General features: G+C 37.5%; 3 protein-coding genes and 1 pseudogene across 3 annotated transcripts; 3 read left to right on the forward strand and 1 right to left on the reverse strand.

Moving 5' to 3' along the window:
- Positions 1-238: 238 nt before the first annotated feature.
- LOC148172765 (cytochrome c oxidase subunit FA4 pseudogene) lies at positions 239-487 on the reverse strand (annotated as a pseudogene).
- A 4,179-nt stretch (positions 488-4,666) lies between these two features.
- On the forward strand, positions 4,667-6,702 carry LOC148172766 (heat shock 70 kDa protein cognate 4-like). The gene is made up of 3 exons (XM_088039795.1): positions 4,667-4,750; positions 4,798-5,009; positions 5,063-6,702. Exons 2-3 carry the CDS (start codon positions 4,802-4,804, stop codon positions 6,700-6,702), a joined length of 1,848 nt encoding a protein of 615 aa, XP_087895921.1. The 5' UTR covers positions 4,667-4,750; positions 4,798-4,801.
- Positions 6,703-11,694: 4,992 nt separating this feature from the next.
- On the forward strand, positions 11,695-13,726 carry LOC148172767 (heat shock 70 kDa protein cognate 4-like). Its single transcript, XM_088039305.1, has 3 exons — positions 11,695-11,723; positions 11,787-12,000; positions 12,052-13,726. Exons 2-3 carry the CDS (start codon positions 11,799-11,801, stop codon positions 13,701-13,703), a joined length of 1,854 nt encoding a protein of 617 aa, XP_087895431.1. The 5' UTR covers positions 11,695-11,723; positions 11,787-11,798; the 3' UTR covers positions 13,704-13,726.
- A 148-nt stretch (positions 13,727-13,874) lies between these two features.
- Positions 13,875-16,397, forward strand: LOC148172768 (heat shock 70 kDa protein-like). Its single transcript, XM_088039232.1, has 3 exons — positions 13,875-13,934; positions 14,471-14,702; positions 14,753-16,397. The coding sequence occupies exons 2-3, from the start codon at positions 14,498-14,500 to the stop codon at positions 16,375-16,377; spliced, it is 1,830 nt and encodes a 609-aa protein (XP_087895358.1). The 5' UTR covers positions 13,875-13,934; positions 14,471-14,497; the 3' UTR covers positions 16,378-16,397.
- The last annotated feature ends 1 nt before the right edge of the window (position 16,398 follows it).

The following is a 16,398-nucleotide window of genomic DNA, read 5'->3' on the forward strand; positions in this document are numbered from 1 at the left end:
AATTCCAAAAATTTAAAAGAACAGAGACAGACGAAGTATTGTAGATACTGTCCTTGGCCATTAGTGCCTTTTTAAAATTTCTCAATTGGAATGTCTTCAAAGTACCGTTCTTAGATTTATTTCAAATATCATGCATGAATATAAATTGTAAACTTATTGGCATTTTAGCGTTATAAAAAGTAAAACTGCAAACAGTGCGCATTTATTGAACATTTATCGAACGTATTACATGCCACCACTACTGATATTTTGGCGCGGGGCTTTCCATCTGCGAGTAATCCGTCGATGAAGAATAAAACTTAAATTGCTTCGCCCTGTACTCTTCGTTAGAAATTTGATTCTTCCGTCTGTCCCATTGAACATCCGGATTGTGTAATGCTGTTCTTATAGCAAAAGCCAATCCGCCAAAAGCTCCGGCAGCTGAAATTAAGTACAAAGGTACGAGAGGAACGTGTCTTCTGAGTCGTGTCCACAAAGGTCGAGACATTTTTCGCAAAAATTTGACACTTGTTTTGTACAATGACAGGAAATGCAGTTACCTTGATGATAAAAAATGAGTAAATATTAGTTTCTTTTATTTAAACATGTAATTATGGTTAAGAACTGTTGCGTGCGACCCTGTGTGTAATAATGACAATAAGGTTTAAGAATTAGAAGCAATTATTGTCAGTTCCTGCTAATTGATCCAGTCGAGGTTGATTTGTTCAAATGCTGATTTTATTGCAGCGTTGATTGCTGAATCTGGGAGATCTCAGAAATGGTAGTCAATTAATATTTATAGATATTCATTAGCTCATTGCCATCGTCACGTTCACGTTTTCTATATTATGTGCTGCTAGTCATTGAGGAAATTCTATAGGTGAATCTCGAGTTTTTTCTATGTTTACGGTAATGCGAGTGGTAATTTAAGTGGCGATTTTCTCATTACAAATACACCTTGACTCTGTTTAGATTACTATGTATAAGCTGCTAATTAATGTTCATTGTTTTGTGTTAAATTAGCATTCTGAAGATGTCATTTATTAAGTGGTTTGAAGTCGGATTTTTGTATTTCTGAATTCTAAAAAGGGTTTTCTAAATTTACAAAGTATTGCAAAACATGTAAAACATTAACTATGTCTACTATAGTTTTTACACATTCAAATAAAGTGATTGGCGTGAAAATTAAAAGTAAAGAGGTACATTATACATAAAATTTTCATATCCGCTCTTCAATGATAAATAATAATCCATTTATACTTCCACGCAAAGACCACCTCATTTTACTTTCAAACGTATCACAAGCATTAATCACTGTAATTATTGAACAGGAGTTAAAGCTTAAAAAACATATCACAAAAAATTCTAATCACATGCTTGAAATTGTGTTTGATCACTCTGTTAATTAATTGGTTAACAATTGGAATTCTAGAAAACCCCCATCTTAATCGTCAAATTTCGCGGCCTAGACCTGCAAAACCTTTGATTCCATCCACCTATAAACCTATAAATGCTGACCTAAAAAACACCATAAAATTCAGCTAGTCTAGACTGCAACATTACAGCAGAATATTTTTTAGGAAATTCGTGTTCAACAAAGCGCAAAATGATAAATTTTGACAATTTAGTCCATCAGAATTTTATGTCATAATGAGATTTTGGTGAACGCAGTTCACATTCACATTTTTCATTTCAATTCAAGGTGTTAATTTCAATTCCAGACGCATAAAATTGTACAATACTCGTATTGACCACACTTTCGTTTTTCACATTTTTGTTACTTAAATAATATTATATTCAGTATAGTATTTCATAAATTGTTTGGAAATATCCTTCAAGCTTCCAACAAACTGTCACTACCGGAGACTGTTGTTTAAATTTTAATTGAATTTCTCTTATTACGAGCTTATTTTACACTTAGATTGTATCAGATGATACGTTTATGTAAATAATCCTTTTATTCGCAAACTTGCGATTTCTAGACAACTTTCTTCAAATATGAATTCTTATTATTACGAAAGCCTCTTCTTCCTATTTGCCAAAAACGGCATATTTACCCAGTTGCCGCTTCAGTGAGACAACCATAATTTAAATAGAATTAATTGAGTAGTAATTAACATAAGTTTGTGGGTGAGCAAGCTTTTATGGTAAACCTCACAAAGAAGTCAATGTTGACATTACGAAACTGCTTGGAGACGTTTTTCAATAATCGATTAAAACACTGCGGTTTTCTCAATTGGGTATTATTTCACGCAGAAAATTAATAATTAATGCCGTCGTCTCAATCACCTGGACAGATACAAAATGGCATTTCCGTCTTTTAATCGGTTCCAATCATTTTTCAATTAATTGTCTCACGGTTTACTCATTACTCACCATCTCCAACCTCCTACACTTTCACTTGCCCGATTTTCACGGTTGGTGAAATGGATTAAGGTTAAATTCCTGTTTAAGAGGGTGTTCGATCCCTTTCGTGGGCTCGTTGTGCAACACTTGCTGTGTCAATAAAGGTAATTAAAATTTTAACTGTGGTTCTGTCCCAATAATTTTCTCTGCACTTTCTGCTATAAAGCCCCCACTATTTTTTTCTTATGTAACTTTGTTATACTTTTTGCTTCTTATAATTAAGATTTACTTTAAAACCCAATCAAACGCATGTGCTGCGTAATTAGAATTAACCCAATATGCAAAATTATCTACTTTTGACCTTGCCTTCTCTGAATTCCTGACGGAAAAAATTGAAATAATCTAATTAATTAATAAACAATAAGTACATATCACTAGCCCACATTAGGAGATATGTGAAACCTTGTCCATGTGAATCAAGTTCGAGGTCGAACACAATTCGAAGTGAAGGAAGCAGATTTAAGGACGAGAGCATTTCATCCTGGTATAAACAACGCAACATTGATCTGGATTAATTGGATGAAAATGACTCACTAATGACAGCGACAATGTATTCTTGTCTCGTTTTGCAATTACAAGACATTGAAAGCGAATGGTTGAGGGTTTGCTGTAATTTCGGAGAACTAGATAGTCTCAAGTTTGATAAATGAGAGGACTTTTGCGGAAGTGTTTTTGTTGTGACATTGAATGGAATAGCTCAAAAAGTACTAAACATTCAGGTCATGTTCAACTAGTTGAAGTTTGGAAAATTTTTACTTTTCGGGTGATTTTAAAAAGTTTCGAAATTTATTATATTCGTCCCTTAACGAATGCCATGGGAATTCCAATAAAAGAAATTAGTGTAAATGTCTACCAGATTGATTTTATATTTTTATTGACTTAACAAATATAATCCAAATTTTATAAAAAATGTCGTCAGAGCACTTCACTATTTGATAATGTTTGTAACAAGCCTTTCTGTTCAATAAGATAAAAATACAAGGTCTGTGTTATCACTGTGTTATCATTATTAAATTATCAGTTTTTCGTTTCATTGTCTGGTGGCTAATAAAGAGATTCTGTGCGTAAGGATTTTGAATTTGGGGTATTAAACTCTCCAAATTAAAAGTAACAGAATTTTCGGTTTTAATAAAATAATTTGAACTCCTGCTGCTCTGATTTTGTAATTTAGCACAGCCATTAAGTCAAAAGTACAGTAGAACCTCGATTATCCGGGCAAGGATGCTCGTTCGATTATTCGAGCCCCGATTATCCGTGCATTACCAAAAACACACAAATCGAAGACCAACTTCTTCGTATTTTTACTTTCAATGTTAAATGTTTAAATGAAAATTTAAAATTTGGAATTTCACAAGTAACAGTTGGTGTTGATTATTGAGATTTAAGTCAGTGCAGGGAGCAAAAACAAAATTAGTTAAAATAGTAGTGTTGGCAAAAATTAGGCAAAATGTTTGACATAAATTTTTTTGCAATGAAACTCTTTATAGTTAAGGAAACAGAAAACTTAAGTAGCAGAGAAAATTTTGGGACCAAAAAAGAAAAAAATGCAAGTACCAGATTTTTTTTACTACAAAATTACTTGTTTTAATTTCTACTACTTACTACTTGTTTTAATTTCTTTCAATATTAAAAATTGTTATTGTTGATAAATTTTGTTAAAGTTTTTATATATTTTGAACTAAAAATACAGGTCCAAATAATTCTGTTGCCTTAAAACGTATGTTTATTGAACAACTCGATTATCTGTGTTTTTTATTTATCCGTTCAGATTCCGGTTTCGAGAAGCACAGATAATCGAAGTTGTACTGTATGCCTAAACTATACTGCTATAGCATCGAAACAAGCTGTATTAGAAATGATGATAAAAATTTTAACAGGCTCTAAAAATAAAATTTTCTAATTTTTTTTAGTAAGTAAAAAAAGTGAAAAATAATAATCTTTTTAAAGATAAAGTTATCGCACTGAAATCCTACCTACACGCAAGCAAAAATTCTTCAAATAGCTCTATTATATTAGAGTCTTTATCCACATTCCAAGACTCAATCAACTTGTTGAAATGTCATTAAAGATGGATTTGTAATTAATCCCTCATAAATTAATTAACGTTTGACATATCCTTACGCACTGGCTTAGCTTCGCACAGCTAAAATGTAAAATTCCTTTTATGGTCATTTATAATAAATATGTATTTAAAATCATTCTGATTAAACTATTTATTAAATTTATCTGATATGAGCTGATACAAATTCAAAAGTGTAACAAATGGCGATATCTGATATCTCTTTACGAATACAATGAAATAAAAATTTCACAAGTGACTCAATAATTGTGTTGTACACATTTTTTTGCTTCTATTTGGCTTATTGTAAGTACTTTTTCAACTTATTAAAGTCCATCGCTACCATCTTCCAGAAATATGGACGACGATATTGTAATCGGAATCGACCTTGGCACAACAAACTCTTGTGCAGCGTACCATATCCATGGAAAAACTCGTATTATAACCAACAAAGAAAATCAAAGAACCACACCATCTGTGGTGTTCTTCTCCGAGGAAAATCAAGTGATTGTTGGAGAATATGCTAAAAAACTTGCTATTGTCAGACCAGAAGCTGCGGTGTTCGGTAATGTTTTATTAGATTGTATGTAGGTACTTATCTAGTAAATAATCTTACAGAAATCAAAAGACTTGTCGGACGTCACTTGGATGATCCACACGTTCAAAAGAATCTGAGATTTTATCCATACAAACTGGATGACGCGTCCCAAGACAGTGTTATTATAATCGAAAACTCAGGAAAAACTGTTAAAAAGAATTGTACCGAGATTTGTGCTGCAATACTGTCAAAAATTAAAGCCGATGTTGAAGATAAACTTGGACACTCTGTACAACGAGCGGTGATTACAGTACCAGCTTACTTTAATGTTAAGCAAAGAGAAGTGACTCTGACTGCAGCGGAGAAAGCTGGTTTTGTCGTCTTGAAGCTTCTGAACGAACCGACTGCTGCAGCTTTAACTTACTATTTTGAGAAAAAAGATGAAACTGAACTTTACTCCTTGGTGTACGATCTAGGAGGAGGCACATTTGATGTCGCGGTTCTTAAACGAAGATCGGAAAATTTTGAAATTATAAGTGTTGATGGTGACAGCCACTTAGGAGGCCAAGACCTTGACAACTTAATCATTGACTACGTTTGGAAGCAATTAAAACAACAATTTAATGTTAGAAATGATCGAAGAAAAATGAGACGTCTAGCAACACTGTGTGAGGAAGCAAAAAAAATACTCTCAGTTACGGAAGAAACATCAATCATACTCAATGGCTTTGTCAGAGATCACGATGAAGTTCACATAAGTTTAACAAGGTCTCAATTTGAAGATATGGCTAATGACCTTCTTAACAAAACTATAAGTATAGTTGATGATTGTTTACGAAGTTGTAACGTTAATAAGAATCAAATTCAAGAAGTCATCATAGCAGGAGGCTCCACTCGCATTCCGAGAATTGAAAAACTTCTTATTGAATACTTTGGGCGGAACAATCTAAAGAAACAAATAAATCAAGATGAGTGTGTTGCTGAAGGCGCTGCTCTTCAAGCCGCCATGCTTTCCGCGCACCCTTCACAAAAAATTCTGAACATAAAAGTAACCGACGTCGTTCCCTTATCATTAGGAATTTCAACATTGGGAGGCATAATGAATTTTTTAATCCGACGCAATACGCCAATACCTGTGAAAGTTTCCGAAATCCGCACTACAGTGTACGACAAGCAAAAAAATATTGCCTTTAAAATTTACGAAGGGGAGAGACTAAACGCTCGAAAAAATCGTTTTCTGGGAAAATTAGATATTACAAACTTAACACCAGCACCCCCGCGCCAATGTCAAGTTTCTTTGACTATGAGCGTGGATATCAACGGAATTTTGATAGTTTCGGCTCAAGAAAAGTATAAAAATAATGTCAAAGATTTAAAGGTAACATACACAAGAGGTCATGCTAGTGATAGTGAAGTGAGAAATACCTTGAAAGATGCACAAGATCATGAAAAGGAGGATGTGACCTTCTTGCGTTTTGTTAAAGAAAACAAATATCTAGTGCATTACTGCGTGGGCGTCATACACAATCTTGAAAACAAGAAATTAAAAAGTTCGTACCAAAATGTGTACAAATTGTGTAAACAAATAAAAGAAGAAGCTGAAAAAGCACATGTAGAAGATATCGAAAAGATAAGAAGATACGTGACGATTGTAAGAGAGCAATGTGATGGTATTATTACAAAGCATAAATTTCAGTTCATTCCAGTTTATGAAAATTAAATGTTTTAATTTTTGTTTTTGTCGTGGAAATAAACGTAGACACTATATTTGTACTTTGAAGCTTTTCTACATTACCTGAATTTTCCTTCAAAATACAGCAGTATATTTTTACTCACATAAAATCTGCATTAAATAGAAAAACAGTGATTTATGTGTGAAAAATAAACTCACATATTGTCGGCTTAAGTTGTGAAATTGCTGTTCTATTTTGAATTTTTTTAACCGAGATCACCAAACCGTATCATATAACTTTTTGTTTTTTTTATGAAATTAAAAACGCATTTAATAGTCATCAAGTAGTAAAAAAAGTACCAAAGCTATGAGAAAAAGTCTTTTCTGGACTAGAAACAAAAAAAAATCGTATACCTACTACCGTAAAGCTCTTCAATAGGCCTTTCAAAAAAGGTGCCATGTCCTATATGTATCTTTAAAAATAATTGGAATTAATTTCGCCCCTCAGAGAAGGTTGAATGTCAAATGGTATAATTACTCATGTTGTATGTCCCTTCCAACTAAAATTGACTTGTCTCAGCTTTTTTGAAAATCTACGGGTAAGTGCCTCAAAATGCCTCTGTTTTGTTTTTGTTGCTCTACCCTGTATAATTACTATTATTGTCTCAATACATTTACTCTAAAAGTATCCACAAATACATATGTTAGTTTTGAGTACATCTAATCGTAAAATGTGTTGAAAAACTTTTGAAGATGCTCTAACAAAAACGAGCAATAGAAAATTGAGTAGTTGAACATTAAAATTAAAATAAAACTATAACAACTAAACTCTGTTAAGTTTTAAATGTCTTTATTTACAAGGAATATAATTATTACAGTAAATTGCCTTTGGGGTCAGGACCGCTAGCCGGTGCTCTGTCTCCGCAGGAGTCTTTCTCGCTTGTTCTTTTGGGATTGGGACCGCTGCCGGTGCACCGCTCTCAAAGAAAAGTCTTATTGAAAGATCAAGAAACAAGTGCTCGTTGTTGGTGGCGGTGCATCTTATAGAGGGTTGCGGGTGACCGTTACAATACAGCGCTGAGCTGGACCAATGAATCGTGAGGGTGGTGGAGTGGGGTCTTTGGCCGTTATGTCCGAGAAGGCGACGGTGGTGCCTAGGCAGAGGGTGGGGCGGAGCGCATTGACACTATTTTCGTTACAATCTCCCCCTCAGGCCCATGAAGACGACTCGGCTAGTGGGCCTGAATCTTGCATGGTCGACCTCGTTTTCGTAGGGGAGCGATGGGGTTGGTCGCTGCGTCTAGAGGTCCTCTAAATGGTATTAGATCGGATGCGTGGTATACTCCCAACACCAGGTCTGGTTGCGAGGGACTGGCAACTTCAAAGCTAGTGGCTCCTTTCTGTTGGAGGATTACATAGGGGCCATCTTGCTTAGGGGCAAACTTCGAGGTGTAACCTTTGGAGGCGTTGCTGAGTGGATGGGTTTTTAATGTCATCAACCACTTAAGAGGTTGGTGGTCAGTGATGACAATAGTGGATGATTCTTCAAGATATCCACGAAACTTTCTCACAGCCCAAACGATGGCGAGGGCTTCTCTTTCAGTAGTAGAATAGTTTTTCTCTGGGGTGGTTAAGAGTCGGCTTGCATATTCGAGCGGTTTCTCTTCAGGACCCTCCCCCTGGAGGAGCGCCGCACCGATGGCGTAAGAACTAGCATCAGTCCTTAGTATGAATGGAATGTTTGGATCTGCTTGTCTTAAGATAGGGGCGGCGACAAGATGACTCTTCAGTTGTTCAAATGCTTCCTGGTGAGTTGGACCCCATTCCCAAAGGGCATTCTTTTTTAGTAGGGTGCACAGAGGTTTCGAAATAGCCGCGAAACCGTTGATGAAGCGTCTAAACCAGGAGCAAGTTTGTAAGAACGACTGTAGTTGTTTTACGTTCTTTGGAGAAGGTATTTGTGTGACGGCGCGGACTTTTTCGGAATTTGTTGCGATGCCGGCCGGTGATATTATATGGCCGAGGTACTGCACTTCTTGGCATCCAAACTTGCATTTAGCTCGGTTGATTCGTAATCGGAATTCACGCATTCGCTCGAATACCAACCGCAAATGTTGTAGATGGGTGTCTTTATCAGGCGAGATGACGACCCAGTCGTCCAGGTATGCAAGTAGAGAGAGCTCTGGGAGTCCAGTGCGAAATCGATCCATTAGTCTTTGGAATGATGCGGGCGCGTTTCGTAGCCCAAACGGAAGTCGCAAGAATCGAAAGAGGCCGAAGGGACATATAAAGGCTGTCTTATCTCGATCTTCCGGTCGCACCTGGATTTGCCAGTATCCGGCCTGGAGGTCAAGTGTGCTTATACACCCAATTTGCCCAACTGACTGCAGAAGGTCGTCTAATCGTGGCAAGGGGTACGCATCTGGCTGCGTGATAGCGTTGAGTCGACGGTAGTCGATGCATGGTCGAACGGTGCCATTGGGTTTGGGTACCAGCACTACGGGTGCTGACCATGCGCTATCGCATTCTTCAATGACCTGGGCTCGCAGCATCTTCTCGATCTCTGCTTGAAGTAGTTCTCGTTTGGCGGCCGTAAGTCGGTATGGGGGTACCGAAATTGGTGCATGACTGCCGGTTTCAATTTTGTGTTCAGCATATGGAGTTGGAGGTCCATTTTCTTTGAAGACGTCTGCGTACTCGTCGATAGTCTCGTTGAATATGTTGCGATCTTTGCCTTGGTACATCGTGCCTTCTTCGGGTCGTAAGTGCAACGATGAGATAAATATTTTGCGTGGGCCGCCGGGGAAAAGATCCATTTGCGGCATCTCTTCATAAGCGTCGGCGATGGCGACGTTAGCGTCTCCCCACATAAATTGATCTGCGTGCCGAGCTTGATACACGTTCCATACCCCGTGTGGAGTAATAATACCGGTCTGTTGTATCTGTGGGACAGGTGGTGCCGGACCATACCCTTCGTAGATGTCATCATCTTCCATGGGTTCGATCATTGCGTCCAAATTCATTTCTTGGAACACCGCTTGGACCTGTTCTTTCGTGGGCGTCTTATGTTTGTCCATATCTACAAACGGATGACGCCGATCGGGACGATCCCGGAAGTAGAAATATTTGCCACACAGGTCAGGGACCACCTGGGCGTCTTCCAAGAAGTCTGCTCCCAGCAGAGTACGTGTGTTGTTGTTGGTTGACAGGACTATGAAAGTGGTTTTCACAATCCTGCCCATGACCGCGACGTTAGTGGTTATAGAAGGAACCACCAGGTGCCGAGTTGTACCATCAGCGAGGGTAGCTAGCACGGGTTCTGTCTTGGCCGTGTGCCCCGTTTTCAGCAGGTGGTGGTACAGTGACGCGCTGGCTACACTGTTGCAGGCGGCGGTATCTAGGTAACCGGTTCCCTCTGAGCCGGCGATGTTGACTTGGATCGCTGGACGCGACCGTGGTATCAGTGTGGTCGCTTCCACGGCACAGAATGCCATGGGTTCTGTACTCGGCCCATTTGATGTTGGCTTGGGGTTGCAGTTAGGACAGTTGCGTCGGAACACCCCAGGACGATTGCAACCGTAACATTTAATTCCCTCAGCCGGGTTCTGTGGGGTGGAGCTCGATGAAGGTGGCATTTCTCGCTTTTTCTTACGGCATTCTTGCTCTTGATGACCGAAACATCGACAGTAGTCGCATTTCGGTCTGGAAGCGCGAGTACCGTGTTCAGTCTTTTTGTGGCCTGCAGGTTCGACTACCGTCTTCTTACTTCCCTTCCTTTCTTGTTCGCCGTCTTCAACAGCGCGAGCTTTGTTTAGGAGATCAGCAAAGCTCGTAACGCTGGTGCGCGTGACACGGTCACGAATTTTGTGACGGAGGAGGCCATAAAGAATGTCTATCTGCCATTCTTCATCCAACTCTCTAGACATTCTGGACATCTTCTCCCGCTGGATGGTGACGTATCTATCTGTTGTCATGTCATCTGGTTGGGGTTGGTTGAAGATATCGACGAAGAGGCGATGATTCGGAACCGTTGGTGCGAAGGCACCCCGTATTAGCTTTACGGTTTCCTCCCAGGTTGTGGCGTTTGCCTTTACGCCGTTCCACCACTGCAGAGCTTCTCCCCTGAGAAGCAGTGGTAGCGTTTCGATGGCATCTGCATCAGCGATCTTCTCCACCTTTTTGTAGAGAGTCGAAGCGATGATGAATTCATCGACAACCGCGGCGTTTCTGGTACCGTCGAAGCGTGCCGAGCACTGGCTAAAATGCTTGGACACCTGGACCTGCGGTGCTTCAGGTGCTTGTGGAGTCGCTCTTCGCAGGTGGTCGATCAGTTGCTGAAACTGCTCATTCGACATCTGCAGTGCCATGTCGGGGTTCAAGCGAAGACTTCTTCGAACTGTAATCGGCGTCGTGGGCGCAATATTGAAATCTCTTGGCGGGATTCGGGCCGCTACGTTGGGCGTCAGTTTTAACAACTAAACTCTGTTAAGTTTTAAATGTCTTTATTTACAAGGAATATAATTATTACAGTAAATTGCCTTTGGGGTCAGGACCGCTAGCCGGTGCTCTGTCTCCGCAGGAGTCTTTCTCGCTTGTTCTTTTGGGATTGGGACCGCTGCCGGTGCACCGCTCTCAAAGAAAAGTCTTATTGAAAGATCAAGAAACAAGTGCTCGTTGTTGGTGGCGGTGCATCTTATAGAGGGTTGCGGGTGACCGTTACAATACAGCGCTGAGCTGGACCAATGAATCGTGAGGGTGGTGGAGTGGGGTCTTTGGCCGTTATGTCCGAGAAGGCGACGGTGGTGCCTAGGCAGAGGGTGGGGCGGAGCGCATTGACACTATTTTCGTTACAAAACAAAATTTCTAGTGTTACCAACTATAAACAATAGAAGCCAAGAGTCTGTTTGATAAGATCTATCAATAGTTATAACGTCTACATAACACTAGAAATATTACCTAATGATAGAACAATTATTGATAATAAAATATTTGAAGCGATAACGGATTTCGTAAAAAGATATTTACTCAGTTTTCGTGCGATAACAAGATCATCCGTAAAAGTTAGACAAGTAAGTACCTAAATTGTGTCTTTATAAATATTAATAAAACGCACTGGATGTTGTTCTTTTTAGTTTCACCAAACAATGGCTGATATAGTAGTTGGTATTGATCTTGGCACAACAAACTCTTGTGTAGCCTGTTATACGGGCGGAAGAATAAAGATATTGGAAAATAAAGAAGGTGGAAGGATTACACCTTCTGTTGTACACTTTGATAAAGCAGGGTTGATTGTGGGACACTACGCTAAAAAAAAAGCAGTTATTTACCCAGAAGCAACGGTCTTTGGTAAAAACTCTTCAATAGCATATATTAAAAGACTAATTATTTTATTTTCAGAAATTAAACGTCTTATTGGTCGACAATCTGATGATCCATTTGTTCAAACCAGTTTGCGTTATTATCCTTTCAAACTAGACGAAACATGCGAAAATACTACACTTGTAGTTAAAGATGGGAAACAAGATGTCAAAAAAACTCCTGCAGAAATTTGTTCTTATATCCTGAGAAAAATTAAGAACGACGTTGAAACTAAACTTGGACATCCTGTTAACAAAGCGGTGATAACAGTACCGGCATATTTCAATTTGGAGCAAAGAGAAGTGACTCTTGACGGTGCAAAACTAGCAGGATTTACAGTTTTAAAGTTGTTAAACGAACCAACAGCAGCAGCTTTGACTTTTTACTTAGATAAGGAATACAAATACGATGAATACTCCTTGGTTTATGATATGGGTGGAGGAACCTTTGATGTTGCTATTCTGAAAAGAAGTTCTGACCAAATTGACATTATATGCGTGGACGGTGACAGTCACTTAGGAGGACAAGATTTGGATAATCTAATCATCGATTACGTTTGTAAAAAGTTGTTAGAGCAATACAATTTCGATCCAACAACTGACAGGAGAAGTATGAGAAGATTACAAGATTTTTGCGAAGAGGCAAAAAAAACACTTTCTGTATCAAATGATACTAGCATCGTACTCGCCGGTTTTGTAAAAGGTGAAGATGTGGTTGAAATCAATCTTACCCGCGCACAGTTTGAAATCATAGCAAACGGCATTTTTAAAAAAACCATCGCAGTCGTCGACGGATGCTTAAAAAGTTCTAATTTAAAAAAAGAGATGATAAAAGAAGTAATCCTTGCCGGTGGTTCTTCTCGCATTCCGAAAATTCAACAACTTCTTTTAGAATACTTTTCGAGGGAAACTCTAAATATTGGACTCAATCAAGACGAATGTGTTGCAGAAGGGGCTGCCATTCAAGCTGCCATGTTATCAAACCATCCGTCACAAAAAATAACAAACATTAAAATTAGCGACGTTACTCCCTTGTCCCTCGGGATTAAAGGTTTGGCTGACATAATGAACGTCGTTATCAAACGCAACACTTCAATTCCTGTGAGTGTATCAGAAGTATGGTCAAATGTCTATGATGGTCAACATACTATATCATTCAAAATATACGAAGGTGAACGCTTGAATGCTCTAAAAAACCATTTCCTTGGTAAACTGGATATTACGAATTTAACACCAGCGCCTCCAGATCAATGCAAAGTTACTTTGACCATGAGCATAGATAACAACGGGATTTTGACCGTTTCTGCTAAAGAAAAATACAAGAACAACGTTAAAGATTTGAAAGTAACTTACACAAGAGGCCATCGAAGTGACAGTGAAGTTAAAAATACTCTGAAAGATGCACAAGAGCACAAAGAGGAAGACGAACGATATATTCGTTTTGCAAAGCAGAAAAAATATTTGCTGGAGTATTGTATTGGGGCTATTCACAATTTGGAAAATCAAAAGTTGACTAGTGGGTACAAAGATATTTTTGAATTATGCACGAACATAAAAAAGGAAGTCGAAGATATGGATGTGACGAAAAAAGTTAGACTAGAGAGTCATATGAAGAATTTGAAAATCCGGTGTGATCCTATCGCCAATAAGTATAAGTTTAAATATATGCCTGAAATGTCAGACTTGGATTAATAAATAAATTATTATTGAAGAGATGTTTTTATGTTAGGCATTATTTTTTGCTCTTTACAGAACATGAAACAATAAAAAACGGAAAAGTGTGTTCACTTCAAGGATATATTTTCACTTTTCATTCGATTATATCGCAGATAAAAAAATTTTTTAAACATTTGATAAGGTTCCACTTATCACAGTTTTCTTTATTATGTCAGTGTTGCATGAAGTGAACCATAGCTAAATAGTGTAAGTTTCGTAAAATGTCTCGATAATCAGTTAACTCATCAAAAATCCGTATTACGAAATGTTTTTTTTTTAATTTAATTTAATTTTCTATAAAAATATGCCTACGTAAACGCAGTAAGCAACTCAAAACTATAATAATACTCCTAATAATTTATACTATTTTATTTTCTATATAAAAAATACTTGTAAAAGACTAAGCAACTGAAAATTAATTACAATACAAAAAATTTTTAGTTTGTTTTTAAAAATCCTGTGATTTGAGTTTTTCTATAATTGGATTATTGTGGTTCCGATCACCGAGATATTACTGTACTTATTCTATTTTTAAAACCACAAATTTAAAGGCATTCAAGACTCTTTTGGAAGAAATTTCAAAACAACGTCTATACTCTATAGGTACTTTTATTGAAATATTTACTTCGCTATTGTTATTACTACATTCCAAACTTATCAATAGATAACAATACAACAAACTACTTTAAAAGAACATTTTCCTTTTTGCTCTATTTTTATTTTTATCTTATTTACTTTTGCAGGTACAATTCGGCTCCATTGTAAGAATTATGGGCGACATAGTAGTCGGAATTGATTTGGGCACCACAAACTCTTGTGCCGCTTATTACATAGATGGCCATACACAAATTCTTCAAAATAAAGAAGGTGACAGAATTACACCATCTGTGGTGTACTATGACCCGAAAAAAGGCCCAATCGTGGGCAAGCATGCTAAAAACATGGCAATAGCTCATCCTAAATATGCGGTCTTTGGTAATAAATAGTACTGTAATTATCCACTAACTTAATTTTCAAATTTTTAGAAATCAAACGCCTTGTAGGTCGACAAATTGACGATCCTTACGTTCAGAAAAATTTGGAGTTCTTTCCTTTTAAAGTCGATTCTACCTCTGAAGATCCCCTTGTTGTAATCGAAGATTCTGAAAAAGAATCCAAAAAAAGTCCTTCGGAAGTTTGCGCAAAAATATTGAAAAAAATCAAAACAGACGTTGAATTTAGACTTGAACAACCTGTTCAAAAAGCGGTTATAACAGTACCTGCTTATTTCAACGTTAAGCAAAGAGAAGTTACACTTGAAGCTGCAAAACTTGCTGGTTTTACAGTACTCAAATTGTTGAATGAACCAACAGCCGCTGCTTTGTCTTTTTACTCAGAAAAACCTTGTGAAAATGAAGATTGTTCTTTGGTGTTTGACTTAGGTGGCGGAACTTTCGATGTTGCTATTTTAAAACGAAAATTAGACAACATTGAAATTATTGGTGTCGCGGGGGACAGTCATCTGGGAGGACAAGACTTTGATAATCTTATCATTGATTATGTTTGCACAGAGCTGAAGAACAGATATAATTTTGACGCTAAAAAAGATCGAAGAGTTATGAGACGATTACATAAAATTTGTGAAGACGCAAAAAAAGAGATATCTGTAACAGAAGAAGCCACCATGGAGCTAGAAGGTTTTGTGCCAGATAATGACTCTATTGAAATAACTCTTAAGAGAACAGACTTTGAACAAATGGCTAGTAAATTATTTGACAAAACCATTGAGATTGTGAAGAACTGCTTAAAAATTCACAACTTGTCTAAAACACATATTAAAGAAGTTATTCTTGCGGGAGGCTCTACTCGTATTCCAAAAATCCAGCAACTTCTTTCGGAATATTTTGACAGTAAAACATTAAATCATCAAGTAAACCAAGACGAATGTGTCGCCGAAGGAGCAGCTATTCAAGCAGCCCTACTTTCCACACACCCTTCACAACAAATTGCAAATATGAAAATTACCGATGTCACTTCTTTGTCTCTTGGAATTGGACAAGTCGCTGACGTGATGAAAGTTCTAATCAAGCGAAATACTCCCATCCCCACAAGTGTTACCGAAATATGGACTAATGTTAATGATGGTCAGGAAGCCATTTCTTTAAAAATATATGAAGGTGAACGTGTAAATGTCTTAAAAAACCGATTTTTGGGTGAACTGGAAATAACCGATCTTTCACCGGCTCCTCCAAACAGTTGCCAAATAATTGTGAAGATGTCGATCGACATTAATGGAATTTTACATGTTTCTGCGACAGAAAAATTCGCAGGCAACGTTAAAGATTTGAAAATTACATACGTGAAAGGTCACATCAGCGACAGCGAAGTAAAAAATAGCGTAAAAGATGCAGAAGACAATAAAGAAGAAGATGAAGAGTTTTTGAAATTTGCAGAGTTAAAAGCCTATTTAATACGGTACTGTATTTGGCTTATTTTCAATTTTAATACACACAATTTAACTCGTTCTGAGAACAATATCTATGACTTGTGTAAGGCAGTACAACGCGAAGCAGCTACATTGGATATAACCCAGAAAGAGCGGTTGAAAAGTAACATTGACAATTTAAAAAAGCAAACCGACCCTATTATCAAAAAATATAATTTTGTTTAAAATAAATGATTACTGTAAAAT

Source organism: Gnatocerus cornutus, chromosome 6 (assembly GCF_029298725.1).
Source record: "Gnatocerus cornutus isolate USDA-ARS CGAHR chromosome 6, icGnaCorn1.1, whole genome shotgun sequence".
NCBI lineage: Eukaryota > Metazoa > Arthropoda > Insecta > Coleoptera > Tenebrionidae > Gnatocerus > Gnatocerus cornutus.